We start from the raw sequence: 17,954 nt of genomic DNA, 5'->3' as shown, positions 1-17,954 counted from the left end.
TAGCCTTGATTCCATACTCTCTTAAACTGTTTTCACACAATGTGAACCAAACCGTGTGTCTTCTTCTGATCTGTCTGTTCCATGCAGCAAGCTCAAAGGAAGTGAGATCTGGCTGGTTTCAGCTGGACCATTTCCACAAGAAAAGCAGAATATCCCTGGGGGGAATAAAGCTGTGTTAATAAGCTCTTATTTCACATGCCAAAGGAAATAGCAGAGAGTTGCCTAGAGAATTTCTAGGTTTAATCTTTTCTCACCTGTTATTGCAAGACATTACAGCCACTCTCAGACTATATGAAAGAAAGACAAGCTTCAGACACCTAGGTTGTAAAAGAACCACAACTGGTCCTGAAGAGCACTGCTTTACACTAACCAGTGGGAAATATTCAACAGAAGATGTAGCCAGTACCACTGTCATTTGCAGGAGTGACTCTTGATCTACCTGAAGGAAATAGAGTTTAGGATACAGATTATGTCTCATGCTAAATGCAGTTGAATTCAGGGCTCAAAACTTGAGTCATGTACAAAATTTGTCACAGACAAACAGTGATACTGCTAACATTCATTAATTTTAACCCTTGTTATGATTTATTACTCACAAAGCTTGGATCCATATAAAAACTAAATTTATATTACTATAACTAACCACTTCCCCAGAGACTATTGTATGGCAGATGTCAGCAAAATCATGAATGGTACTGGCAACATGAACAGGACACCATTATTCAGTAATCACAACATCAGAACAGAGAACAGTTAAACACAATTCAGTGATATCTTTCACCCTGTGCACAGTTAAATTGTGGAGAACCTTGAACAAAGCATTATCAACATTGAAACACAAATTAATTCAAACAAGAATTTACAGCACCATGAAAAGTTATTAAACATGTTAGGCTCCATGCAGCCTCCTGCTTATCAAATTCCTGTGCCACTGAAAATTCTGAAGGTGTTCCTGGAGGGAGTTTGCCTAGAAATACCCTACATATCATACTTCTTCCTAATGCTTTCCCTCTGTTCTACTACATAAGGACCAAGGGAACCATTTAGATTTTAAGTTCCAAAACAGATTAATATATGAGATCAAAATATTAAAAAATTTGAAAATCCAGTATGTCAGAAATTGCAGTAATTAAGAATCAGTTGATTGTGAAGCACTACTTCTATACAAAGAAAATCGAGCCTATTTGAAAAGATAATGACAAATGTTTGGACCTTCACATCCTGGCTTTTTTGTGAATATCACAATATATCAGCTGAAAAAAGTGACTACACGATCGCCATAAAATCATAGTTTTCAACATGAGTAGAGAAAATCAGGAAAATACATTATAAAAGAGGGTTTTGTAACAGCTGGCTCTTTTGCTGAAGTAAATTTTTCAACTCCCACAACAGACATACTGGGTTGCAACTCATATTTCAGCATTCCATCTTTTTTTTTTTTTTTGTACCATGTCTTGAAAAAATGAAATCTGTTTTTTCTGTCAGTGATATCACATCAGGGAAATATCAGCAGGAGCATTGGTAAAGACAGTCGTTCAGACAGATGTCATTAGCGTTCAGTTGTTTCAGATATTCTGACATGACAAAGCAGTATAGTCTCTTTGGTCTGAACCACAGATCTGAACCAGGCAGACATGGTTCTGTCCAACACTACTGATTCCATGAGCCAAACCGCCTTGGAAATGTCTGGTTCACTTCAGCTGCAGCATTTCACTGGCAGCGTGATTAAGACCAAATGACTCCTTGTCCACTTATAGCAGCTTTTGCTACTACTCTAGGTGTATATGAATATGGCTGCTCCAGAGAGTTTGCCAAGAGAATGATAAAATTATGAAAGTTGTTACTTTAGTTCCTCATGTACAAATGAGCAGGAATGATGAATAGCAGATCCTTTAAGAGTTTCCCCTAAAATGAAACATGCACCAATAAAGACTGTTTCTTCTGTCTCTAGTAGTAGAAAAATAAATCCTCTGGTTTTGAGCCTTTCTACTCATAAAACATTTTTCTCATTTCTTTTAAATGTTCCAGTTTTTTGTTATTGTTACATTTGAAAATAATTTTCAAAACAGTTTTCTGAAAGTCCTTTTTTTAATAAAAATCCAAATTTACAACTAGTAGAGAAACAGTACTTAGAAGTAAGGTGCTATATCATACACATATCTCCTGTCTAATTGTGATTATGTGAGTTTACAGTATGGAAGTTGTGGACACTACGGAATTTTGTTGGTGATGTCACTTTCCTGCAGTGAAAAGTACATAGAAGAATTCAAAAAACTAAAGGAAAGCATATCCTTAATATATGGCTTTCCTCTACTGTTTTGAAGAAAACACTCCGGTCTGAACAGTTGATAATCAGACAAAAAATTAAGTTTGAAGTGAAATAAATACACCTGTGTACAGTCATTATTCCATAAAGGACATAAGTAAACAGAAAAATGAACCTGATCTCTCAAGGTCTCATACATGCGCTGGAAATCATGTATCAGAGCATTTTAAGAACAAATTATCTACAGTTTTAATGAGGATGGGCTTTTGAGATAGTTTTGACTTTGACTAGACAAAGTCAAAACTGGTAGCCAGGTTCTTAGAAAAATCAGTGGATCTGGAGTAATCCCTTGAATTGTCATGATGGGAGGGGATTGTTTTCAGATCTGCCTTCTAATGGAGAAAATATTCCTGAAAAAGTCTTTTTGGCTGATGGAATGACTACTGAAAAGAGGTTGAGTGAGTAGTTTAATGACTAAATAATTAGAGGTCTATAACAGTCAGTAAAGCATCTTGCTGTTCTGAGGTACTTCTCATTGATGCTGTTAAATTGGTCTGACTGGTGGTTTTAATTACTTTTTTAATAATTGTTTTTAATTAAGTGCTGGCTTAAGTGCTATCTGTCAGAGGGACTGCTTTCCTGAGTGGCAATCCTGGATTAAAAATGATTCCTGAAAGAAAGCCTGCTGCATAACAGCAGTTGTTGATAGTTTCAAATGAAAATTAATTCATAGGTTTGTGTTTATTCATTTAAATTATATTTAAATTTGATTATTTTAAACAATAAAAAGGAAAATGTCTATGAAAATAAGTATTTTTCTTTATGACACACTTCGAATCCAGCATTAGAGAGCTGGAAGGTGTTACAAGTTCATCTAACCCTTCCAGACTACCCCAGGAAAAGCAGCACCACACATCTGCTATTCCTGACAGATCCTTGATGATCCTTGATCCCTGCTATTCCAGCCAGCTCATTGATGACCTGCAACAGACACAAATGTGCCTCTTCCACTGCTTCACCAAAGCCTTTGTAATAACTACTCTAAATATCCTTCCTGTTGTTCAACTCCCATTACTTCTACACATGTCCAATTCATCCAAGGAGAGCAGAGTATATCATCTTCACCTTTGGGAGCCACCTTTTAAGTGTCTGAAGACTATCACAATGCTTCTTCCCTTCCACTGTAGCTATCCCACTCTGTGTTTTCTTCCAAACCCCACCCTTGCTATTCTCCATTGGATTCTCTCTGATCTGTGTATTTTTTTGCCAACAGTCACTTAAGCAGATTCTATGCCAGCAAGTGCTGAGTAGAGAGCTTGCTGTGGGTGTTGCAATTCTGCAATATGGTAAATGTTCAGCTCAGCTTCATTTGAAATATATGGATTACCAGTACCCAAATGATGAAACTCTATGAGATCTCTCTGAAGTAAACGTTAGAAATGTTCATAACTGGACACAGCTGTATGCAACAAGCAATGTGGGATAAAAAGCTGGTGGGATGTCACATGATGCTGGTGGCATGACACACAACGCCACATTTTGCATGCTCCACAATTTCTCGTCCTGGGAGATTCCACTGCAATATCGGCAGCTGCCCACCCTCGCGAGGAGTCAGAGGCAGCAGAAAGCACGAATTTCCAAAGCAAGTATTTGTTAGAAATAACCGCTTCATAGGAGAAAAGGAAATATAATGAGGAGGGTGAACTAAATTTTTGCATTGTTGAACTGAGGACCTACAAAGTCAGCACAGGACGGTAACGAAGATACTCCAGAGTATTTTTTGAAAACAGGCTGCGTGCAGTTTGGTTAAAACAGGTTCGCTCACGCCCATCGATTTATAGTGACTTCTTTAAGCGAGTGACTTCAGACTTGAACCGAGGGAGCGGTCTAAGTGAGGACACGTTACCTGCTTGGCGACACGTTTGGGGTTACATACACCGCGGAGGGCCGGCTCCCGAACCGCCCTGCCGACTGGCTCGGGGAAGTTTGCAAGCGCCGGGTTGTCCCGGAGGCAGCCGCGGGTGGGGACACACGACACAACCACCGCACCCGCGGCTGCCGGGCCCCGCGCGGGGGCTCCGGGGCGGGGCGGGGTGGGGTCGGCCCCGCGGCCCCGCCCGGCCCAGCCCGCGCCCCCCGCTGCCGCCTGCCCCCCGCAGCTCAGGACCCGCCATGGAGAGGCGCTGGCGCTGCCCGGAGCTTTGGGGCCGGGGGAGCGAGCGGAGGCAGCCGGCCGGGGGCGGCGGCCGGGGGCGGCACAGCCGAGCGGCGGGCAGGTGAGGCGGGCCGGGGGCGGGGAGCGGCCGGGGGCGGCAGCCCTGCCCAGGCGCTCTGTTCGCGGCGGCTGCTCGGCTCCGGCCACAGCAGCCCCGGCCGAAGTGCGAGCGTGGGGCGGGAGGGGACTGGCTGGCCAGTGTCCCCTAGGGCTACCGTCGGGGCGCTGCTCGGAGTCGCCGCTGAAGCAGGTGTTCCGTATTGTGTCGTGCCGGTGGGTTTCCCCTGACTCGCCCGACCCAGCGGCTGGAGATGAGCGCTGAAGCGGAGGGGCCGTCGCGGGCGGATGGTGCCGGCGCGGACAGCACGAGGTGACGCCGCCTCAGGTACCGTGGTTCCTTCAGCATCCTCGCGGGTGCGGGCGGCGCTGGGCTGTGCAGCACCCGCCTGACCTCCGCCCAGCTCCAGGCACCGCCCGGAGGCAGCGGGAACGGTGCGGTGTCCCTGGGACGGTAGCCAGAGGCAGCATTCCGAGCCCAGCCCGGCCGCCCCTCAGGCGGGACTGCCTTCTCTGCGGCCGTGTTGTGATTTTGATCCTGGAGAGTGTGGGCTGCTGCTGGCAGCTACAGGATGAAGTCGCCTCCCTGCTGCATGTCTCTTTCTTCACAAGCATCCTTGGAGGAACCAGGGAGTAGCACATCCCTGGGTTCGCTGGAGTCCAGTGTTTTCTCTAGTGATGAAGAGCAGGGGCCCCTGCTCCAGAAGGTCATTCCCTCTCTGGACTGCTTTACTATCAATGTAGGAGGCAGCCGCTTTGTGATGTCCCAGCAAACTTTGTCTTGCTACCCTGACACCCGTCTTGGCAAACTGGCAGTAGTGGTCTCTGCTGCCCGGGATGTGGCTTCTGGCCTCCTTGAGCTTTGTGATGATGCCAACCTTGTGGAGAATGAGTATTTCTTTGATCGGAGCTCACAGGCGTTTCACTACATCCTGAATTACTACCAGACAGGGAGGCTGCATGTGATGGAGCAGCTGTGTGCACTCTCTTTCCTGCAAGAGATCCAGTACTGGGGTTTGGATGAGCTCAGCATTGATTCCTGCTGCAGAGACCGGTGAGTTGTGGGAAGATGAGGCTTCCTCATCTTGTGGATTGTAGGCTAGTTGAGTTCCACATTGACTTGCATTCAGGGGCCCTCAGGTGAGAGATCCAGCAGTGAGGATAGGTGAGGTAGCAGGAAAAGTTGTGCAAGTTGAGCCCCAAGTGCTGCTCTAGCAGTGGATGGGTGACAGAAATGGGAGATGTGTTGGTGAGGTCAGAGTTACCATTTGCTGGGGGAAAGGTTGCTGGTGAGGTCAAGACAGTGAGACAGTAACAGGAACGGGGTCTGGGATGTCCTGTAGTGCCTTCAAACATGCCCTGGAAACTCAAAATGTTGAAAAGGACAATGCCAGAGATGAAAAGGCTTGTGAAAGGAGAGAAGCCCCTTCAATCATTCAGTTTAAGGTTATCATAGAGGGATTAGATGTGGAGTCAGGCACAATGCTGGAGGGATTTATATCCTGCCCACCTGCACTTTAATTTTGAAGGATTTCCAAATCCAAGCTGGAGAGGCAGAAGGGGGGCTGGTCACCTGCCAGGCTAAGTGTGGGTGGCATGGCTCCAGGAGGAGCCATGAAAGGAAGCATGGCACGTGGATGTAGCAGCTTACAGGGAGGGGGCAGCAACAGCGGGAACATGGCTCGCTGGAGACAAATTATAACAGGCAGTTTAGGAACGAGGTGGGTTTTGACTGAACCACCCCCAGGATGTTTCTGTTAATTCTATTTGCAGTTAATTTCCCACCATATCCAATGTTACTGGTTTGGGTTTTTTAGTATTGAAGTGACGAATTTTCTAAAGAGTGTAACTGCTATTTAGCTATAGCAGTAATGTCAAAATTATTAGAAAGAAGTAATACCATCCCAAAACGATATTAGAGGTATCCTACCCTAGTATGGTTTAGTTCTTCAGCTGAGAAAATTGGAGCCTAGTTTTCATACCTTTCTTCCTTTTCTGGTAGGTGTAACTGAATGCTCCTGCTACTTTAGTGATACAGAGAGCTGCAGACCTTTCTGACATATGCAGAACCAGCTGTATTGAAGGAAAAATTGCACAACACCTTTGTCTAAGGCTTGAATTTTGCAGCAGTCAAAAAGAAAGATATGAAAGAAAAAAAATTTTTTGTGTGTTCTTTGAGTATGTTTATGATTGACAAAATTCCACTTTAAATATACTCTTACTCTGACAAAACACTCTATATATTTACAGTCTGTAAGTTTTACTCAGTACAAATGCTTGTCCACTTTGTGTGAGAGCCCGTATATCTAAAGAAAGAAAGATATCTCGTCATCTTAGTATGTAGTGATGAGAAGTTCACCCATCAACTGCATGGCTTTAATTATGCCTTCAGTTTTACTATTGCAAATATGGACCAGTGTAATAAAAATTGCATACAATTAAACAAATTGAGAACTATTTAAAGACAGAGGATCTGGTTGTGCCAGGATTGCTTCTAAGAATTCATGTTAGTCGTGCCGCAGATCTTACTGTGGTCAACGTGATCCATATAAATAAATCTCTATCAGTAAAGTTACTGTGCATATGTGTCACTGATGTGAAATGGGTTAATAGAAGTATATCAGTCAGTGGAAACATGCTACAGGAGCTCAACAATAAGAGCCGTATGCTTGATAATAGGGTTTTCTAAGTTCACATAAGGTAAACTTTAATGTGTATTCTTCTGACTTGCATAGTAAATGATAATACAAGCGTCTGCCTATTGCTATTCAAAATCTCTTGGGGGGTGTTCCTGGGCAGGTACTTCAGGAGGAAAGAGCTGAGTGAAGCCTTAGACATCAAGAAAGATGCAGAAGAACTGGATGCCCAAGATGAAGAAGAGGACTTTTCTGGTAGCCTCTGTCCCAATGTCAGACAGAAACTTTGGGAACTTTTGGAAAAGCCTGGCTCCTCTGCAGCAGCCAGGACGTTTGGCACCTTGTCCATGGTTTTTGTTGTTGTGTCAATTGCCAACATGGCCTTGATTTCAGTAGAGCTCAGCTGGCTGGCCCCAGCACTGCTGGATGCCCTCGAGTACCTGTGCATTGCGTGGTTCACAGCGGAGTTCGTCCTGAGGCTCCTGTGTGCACGAGATCGGTGCCGCTTCCTAAGGAGTGTGGCAAACATCATAGACCTCCTTGCTATTCTGCCTTTCTACATCACCCTGCTGGTAGAGAGCCTGTGTGGTGGTGAGAGCTCCCAAGAACTGGAGAACGTGGGGCGCATTGTCCAAGTGCTGAGACTTCTCAGAGCCCTGCGGATGTTGAAGCTGGGAAGACATTCAACAGGTATATTTGGCCATGGCTGTGATACTTCTCAATTTCACTGCCTGCAATAGTTGTCTCTGGGCACAGTCCTCCATTTTGTGTGTGCATGGCATGACACAATCTGTTAGCAGTAATGGCTTTTGAAGCTCTTACTTTTGAACATTATAATTGAGTGATGAGGGCCTTTTCAAAAGAATTTTAGCTTTTTATAAAGCCTTGCATATTGTTTGCATTGAACATTTACATAAACAGACCTCAGTGTTGCATGCTGTAAATCATCCACCAGTCATTCATAGTGTGATAAATTTTAAAACATATATATGTGCTGATTTTATTAGGGAAGAAGCAGAGATCATCAGCCCAGACTTTTTGTATGTTCCAAGGTCCACTAATGACAGCTGTTGCAATTTTGTTTGTTTAAAAGCATGTGCAAAGAATTATGTCACGATTTTGTCCATGCCATAGATCCTGAAAACAACCACAGTGGAGAATGTTTCAAGGAAACTGTTTAAAACCTTTGCAGGTGATGGGTTGAGAGGCTCTCTGGCCCCATTGAACCCTCTGGTATTCCAGTGGTATGTGGAGCCCGTCAGGGACTGCTTAGGCAGGGGGACCTGGGTACAGTGCAGAGCAGCAGTGCCAGGTTCAGCCAGCACTCACCAAGTGGTCTGGGGCCCTTAGTGCCCTGGCACTCCTGACAGATGAATGAACAGCAAGCAGGGGTGGGGTGTAAGGTGAAATGCATTTCTGTGAACCATCTTGTTCGTTCTCTCTGGTGAAAGGAAGGCATAAAAGTTAACATTTTCCAGTGGGAATTTATCAGAGGAAGCTGGGAATTATTGTAAAGTGTTGAATTTCCTCTTGCATTTCCCCTGATTTTATTACTTCTTTGTGGCATGTGCATGCCTGGCTATATGAAAGAATAAAAACTGTCTTGGCATTTTCAAAATTATTTGATTATGTACCCACCTCAATCAGTGGAGAATGTGGTGCTGAATTTTACAGGAGAAATGTTCAGCCAACACTAGTAGCTTTGAAAAATTAAATCCTGATAGTAAATCATGATCTCTGTCCTGCAATATTAGCTGTTCTGAAGACAGTGATGATCATTCTTGAAAAGCACCCGATGTGCCTTTTCAGAATTTCCAGCCATGAAGCAGGAATGTTTTGATGCCTGTCCGTGTTTTTGGAGAGCCCTCTCTGTGAACTGGCCCAAATTCAGCAGGAGTTACAGCGTGCTCACAGCAGCAGAATGTGTCTTATTTTTGTTACCACTGAAAGGTAGCAAACCTGCCTGCCAGTGGCAGGGAGTAGCTTTGATACTACTCATAATCATAAGCATAATCATAGCGGTTTGGGAAGTATCTAAATCTTACTCTCTACCCTAGATTATGCCTATACTGATGCATAACAGTCCCTTAGAAAGCAGTTGAGAGAAAGTTTATAATGATTCAGTCTGGCAATGTGTTTTGCTTCATTACAAGTTTTGCAGACTTGTAATGAAGTCTGGTAGAGGCTTTTTGCAATGCTTTTACCCACTTTTGATGGCAGCTGTAATGTTAATGCCATCTTCTCTAACCGTGTTTTGAAAATAAGAAAAAGATTTTATCTCATCAGGGCACTTTTGTACTGACTAACAAAATGGTCATACAAAAGTATGTTGATTCAAGTTAAGTTTCCAGTTTATTGCAATTTACTCTTACAGATTGAATGTGTTCATTCTGTCACTCAGTTTTGTGGCTCTATCAGCTTGAAATCAGGTGTTTCAGATATTTGTATAACTGCTAACTTCAGGTATACATGCTTTCAAGGATGGTCTAAACACTTAAGTTTATATATTCTTAAATTAATTATTCAGTATTTACCACAGTTTATATGACAATATTGAGTGACATTGAATTTAATAATACCATGTCAGGTAAAAGTGATTTAATTACATAAAAATATAGTATTATGATCTGGAGGTGTGCTATCTTCTTATTACTGGAATCAAAATGCCAGTTTCAAGGTAAAAGAAGCAGCATATGTATCAATTTAAACCACTGGAAGCAGTGTTACCATCGTTGTGCTGCTTCTTTGGTAGGTCACTTGCTGCCTACTTAGATCCAGAATGCTAAATTGAATCAGTATGATTTAAATGTAGAAACTCACTGTTCTGATCTCCTGCCTGAAGAAGTGTGTTAATGTGCTTCTAAATACATCCTTTGCCACAGCTCCTAATACAAGATGAGCCCCATATTTATCATGCATAGAGACCATCCTCCTTGCACGTACCTAGGCAGTCCTGATAAATCTCCGTGTTCAGGGTGGCTCTTGAAGCTCTTCTTGCTCTCTTGCCTTGGATCTGACAGGTGCCTTCCAGTGAGGCTTCTCTCCAGCTCCTACACTCTCAGACCAGACAAAGCTTCAGGCACTGCTCAGTTTTTTGGTGTGGCAAGATGAATACAAGAGCAGAAGATTTGTGTCTGAAGGCAGCAGCTTCTCTTTCACCAAGGAGGGGTGTTCACAGCCCCAAGGAGAACATCTCTGTGGAGCCATAGCAAAGCTGGGAACACATCAGCAGCCTGGCCCTGCTGTCAGAGGCAGGAAAAAAATATCAGTTCTTTTCTTCACTTTCAAGAAATAGCAACTTAACCCTTTCTGTGGGACAAGAACAAGAATGAAAATATGAAATGAAAAAAGTAATTTCTGCCCCTTTGGAAGCTGAAGCCAGCTCACTGGAGGGATGTGATCTTAAGAACATGCAGGCTAGAGTGGTGTGAGTGTGCAGTTACTAATGCTAAGTACTGTACTTCAAGGAACCACTGTGAAATCAGTAGTACCTCTGTCCATAAAATCTGTAGCTAGAGGGCAAGACTACTCCTCCAATACAGCAAAATTATGTATTTTAGTAACTTCAAGAATAGAAGAGGGTGGAGGCCGATTTGTCACATTCTCAGATGCTCCTTGGCTGTTGCCTTGCCCCAGGACCATTTTCAGGGAAGCCTTGCTGGTCTCCTCTGGGAAACACATACAGAGGGACTTCTTGAGGAGAAGTAGGGTATGAGCATCTTACTTGCAAAGGCAATGAGTGTGTACTTGAGAGAAGACCATAGCATATTTAAGGCTGTTGTGCCTTTAGAGTCATGTAAAGTTGAAACTTCAGCACTTTTTGTGACAAAACATTAGGGTTATTTAAGCGCTGTGTAAACTGGAGCTCCTGATTATCAGCTTGTATTGCCAAGTCACTTTGGACAAAAAAGAGATAGAACTTGACCTGCATGGCAGAAATGCTTCCTCTTACCAGAGCTGGGGCTGCTTGCCAGCCTCACACCAACTCTGTTACAGCACCTTCCAAGCATGGTAACCAAGCTGTCACAGCTCCTGGCAAGGAGTTCTTATGAGAAGCTGTAAGACTTGCTGAGGTGTCTGTGATGGAACAACCCTAGTTTGGCCATGTGCCAGCACTCACAGGCATTTTTAAAAGGTACAAAGTAATATAGTAGTATACTTTATACATGTCATTACACCAGCTGATTCCCCTTAGAATGAGCTATGCAGTCCAGTAACTTCTCTGATTCATAGATTTGCCTAGAAATGTCTTCTGACTTTGTCTAAAGAGATGAAGATGATATCTTCATTTTAGATGACTAGAACTAAGAATAATAAAAAGAAAAAATCAGCCCCTGAACAGTTAGAATAACTAACCATCGGAAAAATTAGAATGTCATCATTATGATACAAAGATTTAACAGTTATGTTCTTTTCCTCCTTATTTTAATCTATTTTATGTGAAATGTTTGCTTTTTATTTTAGCTATAATACTCTCAAGATTCATCATAAGGTACAAGCCCTGGCTTTTACAGTATTCATTTATGCTTTGAAAAGAAGTGCTACAGGGGTAATTTTAAAATGTACCTTCTTCCTAGCTCACCTGAAAGGACTTACTCTTCTGCCTTGTTCAGTAGGCTGTTTTACAGGGCAAGGGCTCCTAGTAGGTTCCTTGGAGATGAGAATTTCATCTCAGTCCTTGCAATTATCTCACAGAGCTTTTGCTCTGCTGATATTAGTGTTTGCAAAATATGAAGGCAGTCATATTTACCGAGAAAAGATTGCACTGATATATCTTATTCCCTTTGTGTTAAAGATTTAATTTATATCATTATAATAAACATTCAACAGATCATAGTTGTGGTAATATAAGATCTCAGTATGGGTAAGTTCTTTACTGGAGTTTGTAGCAGATAGCATTGGAAGAAAACCCCAACATTGCCTCCAAAGTCTACTGTGCACTTCCAGTGTTTGCTGTACATAAAACGGATAAAACCCATTAGACCTGCAGGGGAAGAGAAAGAGCCAGAAGCAAGAAATGTTAAGATCTTATAGTTTGAGACTGTCAAAAAATCAAATTGCCTATAACACTAACGAGCATATGAAGTCTGCAAGCAGAGGCAGAGCCTCTGTAAGCTGTTTTGCAAACACTAGTTTAGTGAGAAGTATACCTATGAAGGGTAATTCACAAGCATAATGTTTTTCTCATTTATTAGAGAAAGCATCTCACATTTTTAAAGAACAGTATTGAAAACTAATCCAAAGTAATTCAAAAGATAATTTCAGTCTCCTATGTGTCTCAGCTGAATTGGTACCCTGTTATCTTCCTTCTTTCTTTATGTGTGCAATATTTATCCATTGCACTATTTTTGGATTTGTTTTCCTGCTTGCTTTTGTGGGGCAGTCTAGCCTTGAAGCAGTAGCTCTAACAGGAATAGAGGGGGTTATGGAGAGTGGTCCCGAACTCCCTGTGCAGCTCATGGGCAAAAGGACTGATGCAGTACAGTCAATTAACAGGATTCCATGCTTGCATTGAGAGGATATGCTTTGCTGCTTGCTTTGCTATCTTGAGTTTGGCACAAGTGCAGCTGTTACTGGAAAACCTATTAGTTTTGATGTCTGCAGAACAAGGTGGCTTGGTGGAAGGAAGAAGGGTCAAAGAGAGTCTGTGACAACTATAAAAGGATTGAAAACAGTCCTTAAAGAAAAAGTTACTGAGTGAACCAAACTGGGGTCTAAGTACTCACACAGCAACACAAATTTGTTAACTAAGGGCTCCTAGGTTCAAGAGAGAAATAGGGCAGTGGCTAGAAAACAGAGCCTTGGAACATTTAGTCTCCAAGTATGGAGCAGGTGCTTTTAGTGTGTTTTTAAGTAGTTTAGAGTGGTGCTAGATCTTCTCTTACAGCCAGTTAATAAATCAAGATAGTTTAGTTTGTCTAAATTATATGGGTACATAGTTCAGATGATAAGTAATAAGAATTCCTATGGTCTGTATTAAGAAAATACCAATGATGTCAGATGTTCAGTCTGACACTGTGATCTATTTTTGTAAATCACTTCTTCTCAGCTTCTGTTTAGAGCAGCATCTCTTTTTAGCCTGCCAGGGTCAGTGCCTCATTAGACCAGCAGAAGTGCTGGTGAGAGATGTGGTGGTCAGAGGCCATTAAGAGCGTGGTGACCATGAAATAAGAGTGTTTTCAGTTCATGGTGAAGTGAGGAAAGAGGTCAGCAAAACCTCTCACATGGATGTCCAGCAGGCAGGATTTGGCCTGTTCAGGACACTGGTCAGAGAGTCCCTTAGGAAACAGCCCTTAAAACAGAGCTCCAGGATGGCTGGACGTACTTTTAGAAAGAAGTCTTAAAAGCTCAGGAGCAGGCGGTACCTATGTGTCTGAAGGCAAGCCAAGGAGGAAGAAGAGCAGCCTGGATGAACAGGGAGTTTCTGCCAGAATTCAGAGAAGAAAAGAGAGTTTATGACTTTTTGAAGAAGGAGAGGATCTTGGGAAGAGTACAGGGATTTCATTAGGTCATATAGAGAGAAAATCAGAAAAGCAAATGCTCAGCTAGAACTCATTCTGGCCACCAGTGTGAAAGGTAGTAAAAAGTGGGTTAAAAACACATTTAACACATTTATTTGTGTTAAAAACACAAATAAAAGGAGGGTGAAGGAAAAGGTTGGGGGGGAAGGCTGGGGTACTGAATATCTTCCTTGCCTCATTGTTTAACAGAGAGAGTGGATATTCTCATGGCAACCAGCCCCCTGAGCTGGTAGACAGGGATGGGATCCAGAATAGACCCCTGCAATCCAGGAGGATGCAGTTAGTCACCTGCTGTGCCACTTAGACACTCACAGATCTATGGGGCCACATGGGATTCATCCTAGGGTGATGAGGGAGCTGGCAGGAAAGCTTGTCAGGATGTTTGCCATCATTTATGACCAGGGAGGTCCCAGGTAACTGGAAGCTAGCAAATGTAATGCCCATCAACAAGAAGGGTCAGAAGGAGAATCCAGGGAGCTACAGCCCTCATCTTGGTGCTGGGGAAGATTATGAAGCAGATGATCTTTAGTGTGATCACATGGCCTGTACAGGACAACCAGGGGATCAGGCCCAGCTCTGGGCTTAGGAAAAGACAATTCAGCCAAGGCTTGATCATCCTGATCTTTTATGACTATATCGCCTGTCTAGTTGATGAGGGAAATGTTATGAATGTTGTCTACCTGGACTACAATAAAATCTTTCACACTGTCTCCCCCAGCATTCTACTGGAGAAACTAGAGGCCCGTGGCCTGATCAGATGCACTCTTTGCTGGGGTAAAAACTGGCTGGAGGACTGGCCTCAGTGTTAGTGTATGGTGCCACATCCAGTTGGTGGCCAGTGACTAGTGGAGTCCCCAAGGCTCAGTATTGGGGCCAGTCCTGTGTAGTATCTTTCTTGATGATCTGAATGAGGGAATCAGGTCAGTTTGTAGACAGCACTAAGTTGGGTGGAGGAGTTGATCTGCTGGAGGATATAGGAGGGTTCTGCAAAAGGATCTGGACAGGCTGGGTAGATGGGCTGAGACCAACAGTATGACATTCATTAAAGCCAACTGCTGGGTTCTGCACTTGCATCACAACAACCCCTGTTGCAGTGCAACAGGCTGAGGGAAGAGTGTCTGAAAAGGATCTGGGTGTGATGGGCCAGCTGTGCCCAAGTGTCCACAAAAGCCAATGGCATCATGGCCTGGGTAGTGTGGCCAAATGGACTAGACTATTTATCACCCTGTACTCAGCACTGGGAGGCCTCAAATCCTGTATCCAGTTCTGGACCCCTCACTGCAAGAAAGACATGGAGGTGCTGGAGCATGTCCAGAGAAGGGCAATGAAACTGGTGAGGATCGAGAGAGTAAATCATATGAGGAGTGGCTGAGGGAACTGGGGTTGTTCAGCCTAAAGAAAAGAAGGCTCAGGGGGAACCTTATTGCTCTCTACTTCCTACCTGAAAGGAGGGTGTAGCCAGGTGGGGTCAGCCTCTCCTTCCAGCATCAAGCAACAAGAAAAGAGAAAACAGCCTCAGGCTATGCCGGGGAGGTTCAGGTTGGACATCAAGAAGAATTTCTTCGTGGAAAGGCGGTTAAGTTTTGAAATGGGCTGCCCAAGGAGGTGATAGAGTCACAGTCCTGGAAGTGTTGAAGCAACTGGATGTGTCACTTAGTGCTATGGTTTGGTTGACAAGCTGTGTTGAGTTAAGGGTTGGATTCAATGACCTTGGAGGTCTTCACTAATCTTACTGAATGTGATTGTCAAGACATGTTCACCCGCATTCAAAGAAAATATAAAGCAGTCAGCCTTTAAATAAGAAATGTTTTGCAAAGATATAATGACAGCTACATGAATCAACCTGCTGACAGCATTTCTTATCTTTCAGGCTTGCGGTCCCTTGGGATGACTATTGCTCAGTGCTATGAGGAGGTTGGCCTTCTGCTTCTTTTCCTCTCTGTAGGAATCTCTATATTTTCCACTGTGGAGTACTTTGTTGAACAAGGTGTGCCAGGCACAACTTTCACAAGTGTACCTGGTGCTTGGTGGTGGGCAACAACTTCCATGACAACAGTTGGTTATGGTGACATTAGACCAGACACTACCATTGGTAAGGTAGTGGCCTTTATGTGTATACTATCAGGAATACTGGTTTTGGCTTTGCCAATAGCTATAATAAATGACCGTTTTTCTGCCTGCTATTTTACCCTGAAGATAAAAGAAGCTGCTCTTCGGCAACGTGAAGCTTTAAAGAAACTCATGAAGAACTCATCCAGCGATTCAAATATCAATGTTAATTTGCGAGACATATACGCACGCAGTGTCATGGACATGTTGCGGTTAAAAAGCAGAGAGAGAGCCAGTACAAGGAGCAGTGGTGCAGATGAATTTTGGTTTTGACTTTGGGTGTGATGATTTTTGGTTTTGGCTTTGAAGTTATTTAACCTTGTGTAGCACATAGACTATCTTCACAAATTTAGTATTAAGTATCTCTTTTTTTATTATTTGCCGCAGAGTGTATTTGCTTTTCCAGGTGGAGTTTTACTTACTTGGACAGACTGAAATATCTATTGTATACAAAAGGCAGAATTCATAACATGGAATCTCTCAAGGAACTCTAAAACCTGCTTTCAGGACTGGATCATGGTAGGTGAGATAGGAAATAACAGATCCATGAAAGTAAAACAATGATGCAAGCATTTGTCTAATCTAAATCCCTAATAATGTATCATAATAAAGTCTTGGTGCAGTGCTACACCAATTGCTACAGTGTTTTGAATTTTAAACATCTAGTTTTTGTACTTGAAGAGCAAAAGTCAAAGTCATTAAGGAAAACTGAAAAGGGAAGTCTAAGAAAGTGAAATATTGACTAAATTTAGAATGACATATAACTAGCTTAATCTTGATCCCCTTTCTCAGCCCCATCTTCTACCCTATTTGTATGAAAAAAAAGTCATTCTAGGGTAGCATTAGGGTTGCGGGGAGGGAGGAGGGTGTGGGTTTGGAATTTCCTCATTTGCAGAGAAGCAAAGGGCTACCAAATATATAATGGGTATTAGGAGATAAGGGGAAGTATCAAGGAGGTGAGAGATCTATAGCAAAGTACAAAACAGTCATTAAATAAGTGCCATAATATATAACAACATCTGTAGTTGCTTCAGAAGTTGCAGGAGCTAATACAGCCTTTGCAATACAGAAATAATTTACAAACTTAGTTTAAACTATATCTTCTCTATGTGTTTTGATTCCCATAACTTATTTGTGTAGTTAAGCAGTTTTTGTGCTCGAGTAAAGTCACCATTGGATAACAGGAGAAGCGGAAATTGTAAAAGATAACAAGCTAGTGATTTCTCTGTCTCCCATTAAAATTGTAGGTATTCCAAGTGAACCAGACTTTTTAAAAGTTAATTATCTCCACTGATACATTATTAGAAATGTATTAAAATATTTCATTAAAATATTTTCTTTCAAAGGAAAAATGAGCACTTTTTGGACTGAATGCTTACTTTACATAGTCATCAAGGTAAAAACCTAAAACAGTCAAAGGTGTGGTGCTACATTTTATTTAAATGGTATGCTTTGACTCACCCCTCAAAAATGTACGGTTTATTCCAAGCCTGTGATCCTCCCCTGAACTATCATGGATCTGTAATCCCATTGGCCCAAGCCTTATTCTGCACCCACTTTGAATCTCCCTGTTAAGATGTGCAGGAGAGACTAGACTCTCTCTTGGCCCCTTTTCCCCCTAGGCTCTCCCTCTCTCCCCCTCCCTCCCCCTTTCCCCCTTCTCCCTCAGAATCCATGCTGCTCCCGGAGGTGGGACCTCCAGTAATCCCTCTCCTAATTAGCACCCTCAGAAGCCAGGTGGAGTCTCCTTGCCTGCCTGCTGCTGCCAGAGAAGGTACAGCTTAAAGGGCTCCCCCCAGCCGAACTGCTGCACAAAGGTGTTTTTGGTCCAGTTTCCCACCACCCACCTCTCCAGTGGCCCAATACCACTATTAGCAAATAAAGCTTTTCTTTAATATAATTTCACTAATCTAGACAATGACAATCCTATAGAATGCTTATAACTCAGCTAGTAGGTTAACTCACATCTCACATTTCTTTTGGGCAATATAAACACTAAAAAGATACATCTATTAACTGTGTATTATTAAGTTTTATCTATTTATGTACATCAAAGACTTAAACTGCATTTGAGCATATATGAATGGGTGAAATAACCCAATTTTAATAAACACTGAATAATACTTGTTTTGAAATGAGTGTGTTTTTCT

The 17,954-nt window shown here is 42.8% G+C and overlaps 1 protein-coding gene across 1 annotated transcript; it reads left to right on the top strand.

Annotated features, from left to right (window-relative positions):
* Positions 1 to 4,541: 4,541 nt before the first annotated feature.
* Positions 4,542 to 16,424, top strand: KCNV1 (potassium voltage-gated channel modifier subfamily V member 1). Its single transcript, XM_059865525.1, has 3 exons — positions 4,542 to 5,592; positions 7,338 to 7,864; positions 15,566 to 16,424. Exons 1-3 carry the CDS (start codon positions 5,111 to 5,113, stop codon positions 16,075 to 16,077), a joined length of 1,521 nt encoding a protein of 506 aa, XP_059721508.1. The 5' UTR covers positions 4,542 to 5,110; the 3' UTR covers positions 16,078 to 16,424.
* Positions 16,425 to 17,954: the final 1,530 nt, after the last annotated feature.

This window comes from Haemorhous mexicanus, chromosome 1 (assembly GCF_027477595.1).
Source record: "Haemorhous mexicanus isolate bHaeMex1 chromosome 1, bHaeMex1.pri, whole genome shotgun sequence".
Lineage (NCBI taxonomy): Eukaryota > Metazoa > Chordata > Aves > Passeriformes > Fringillidae > Haemorhous > Haemorhous mexicanus.
The sequence above is the reverse complement of the archived record's forward strand: the minus strand, read 5'-3'. Positions and strand labels throughout refer to the sequence as shown.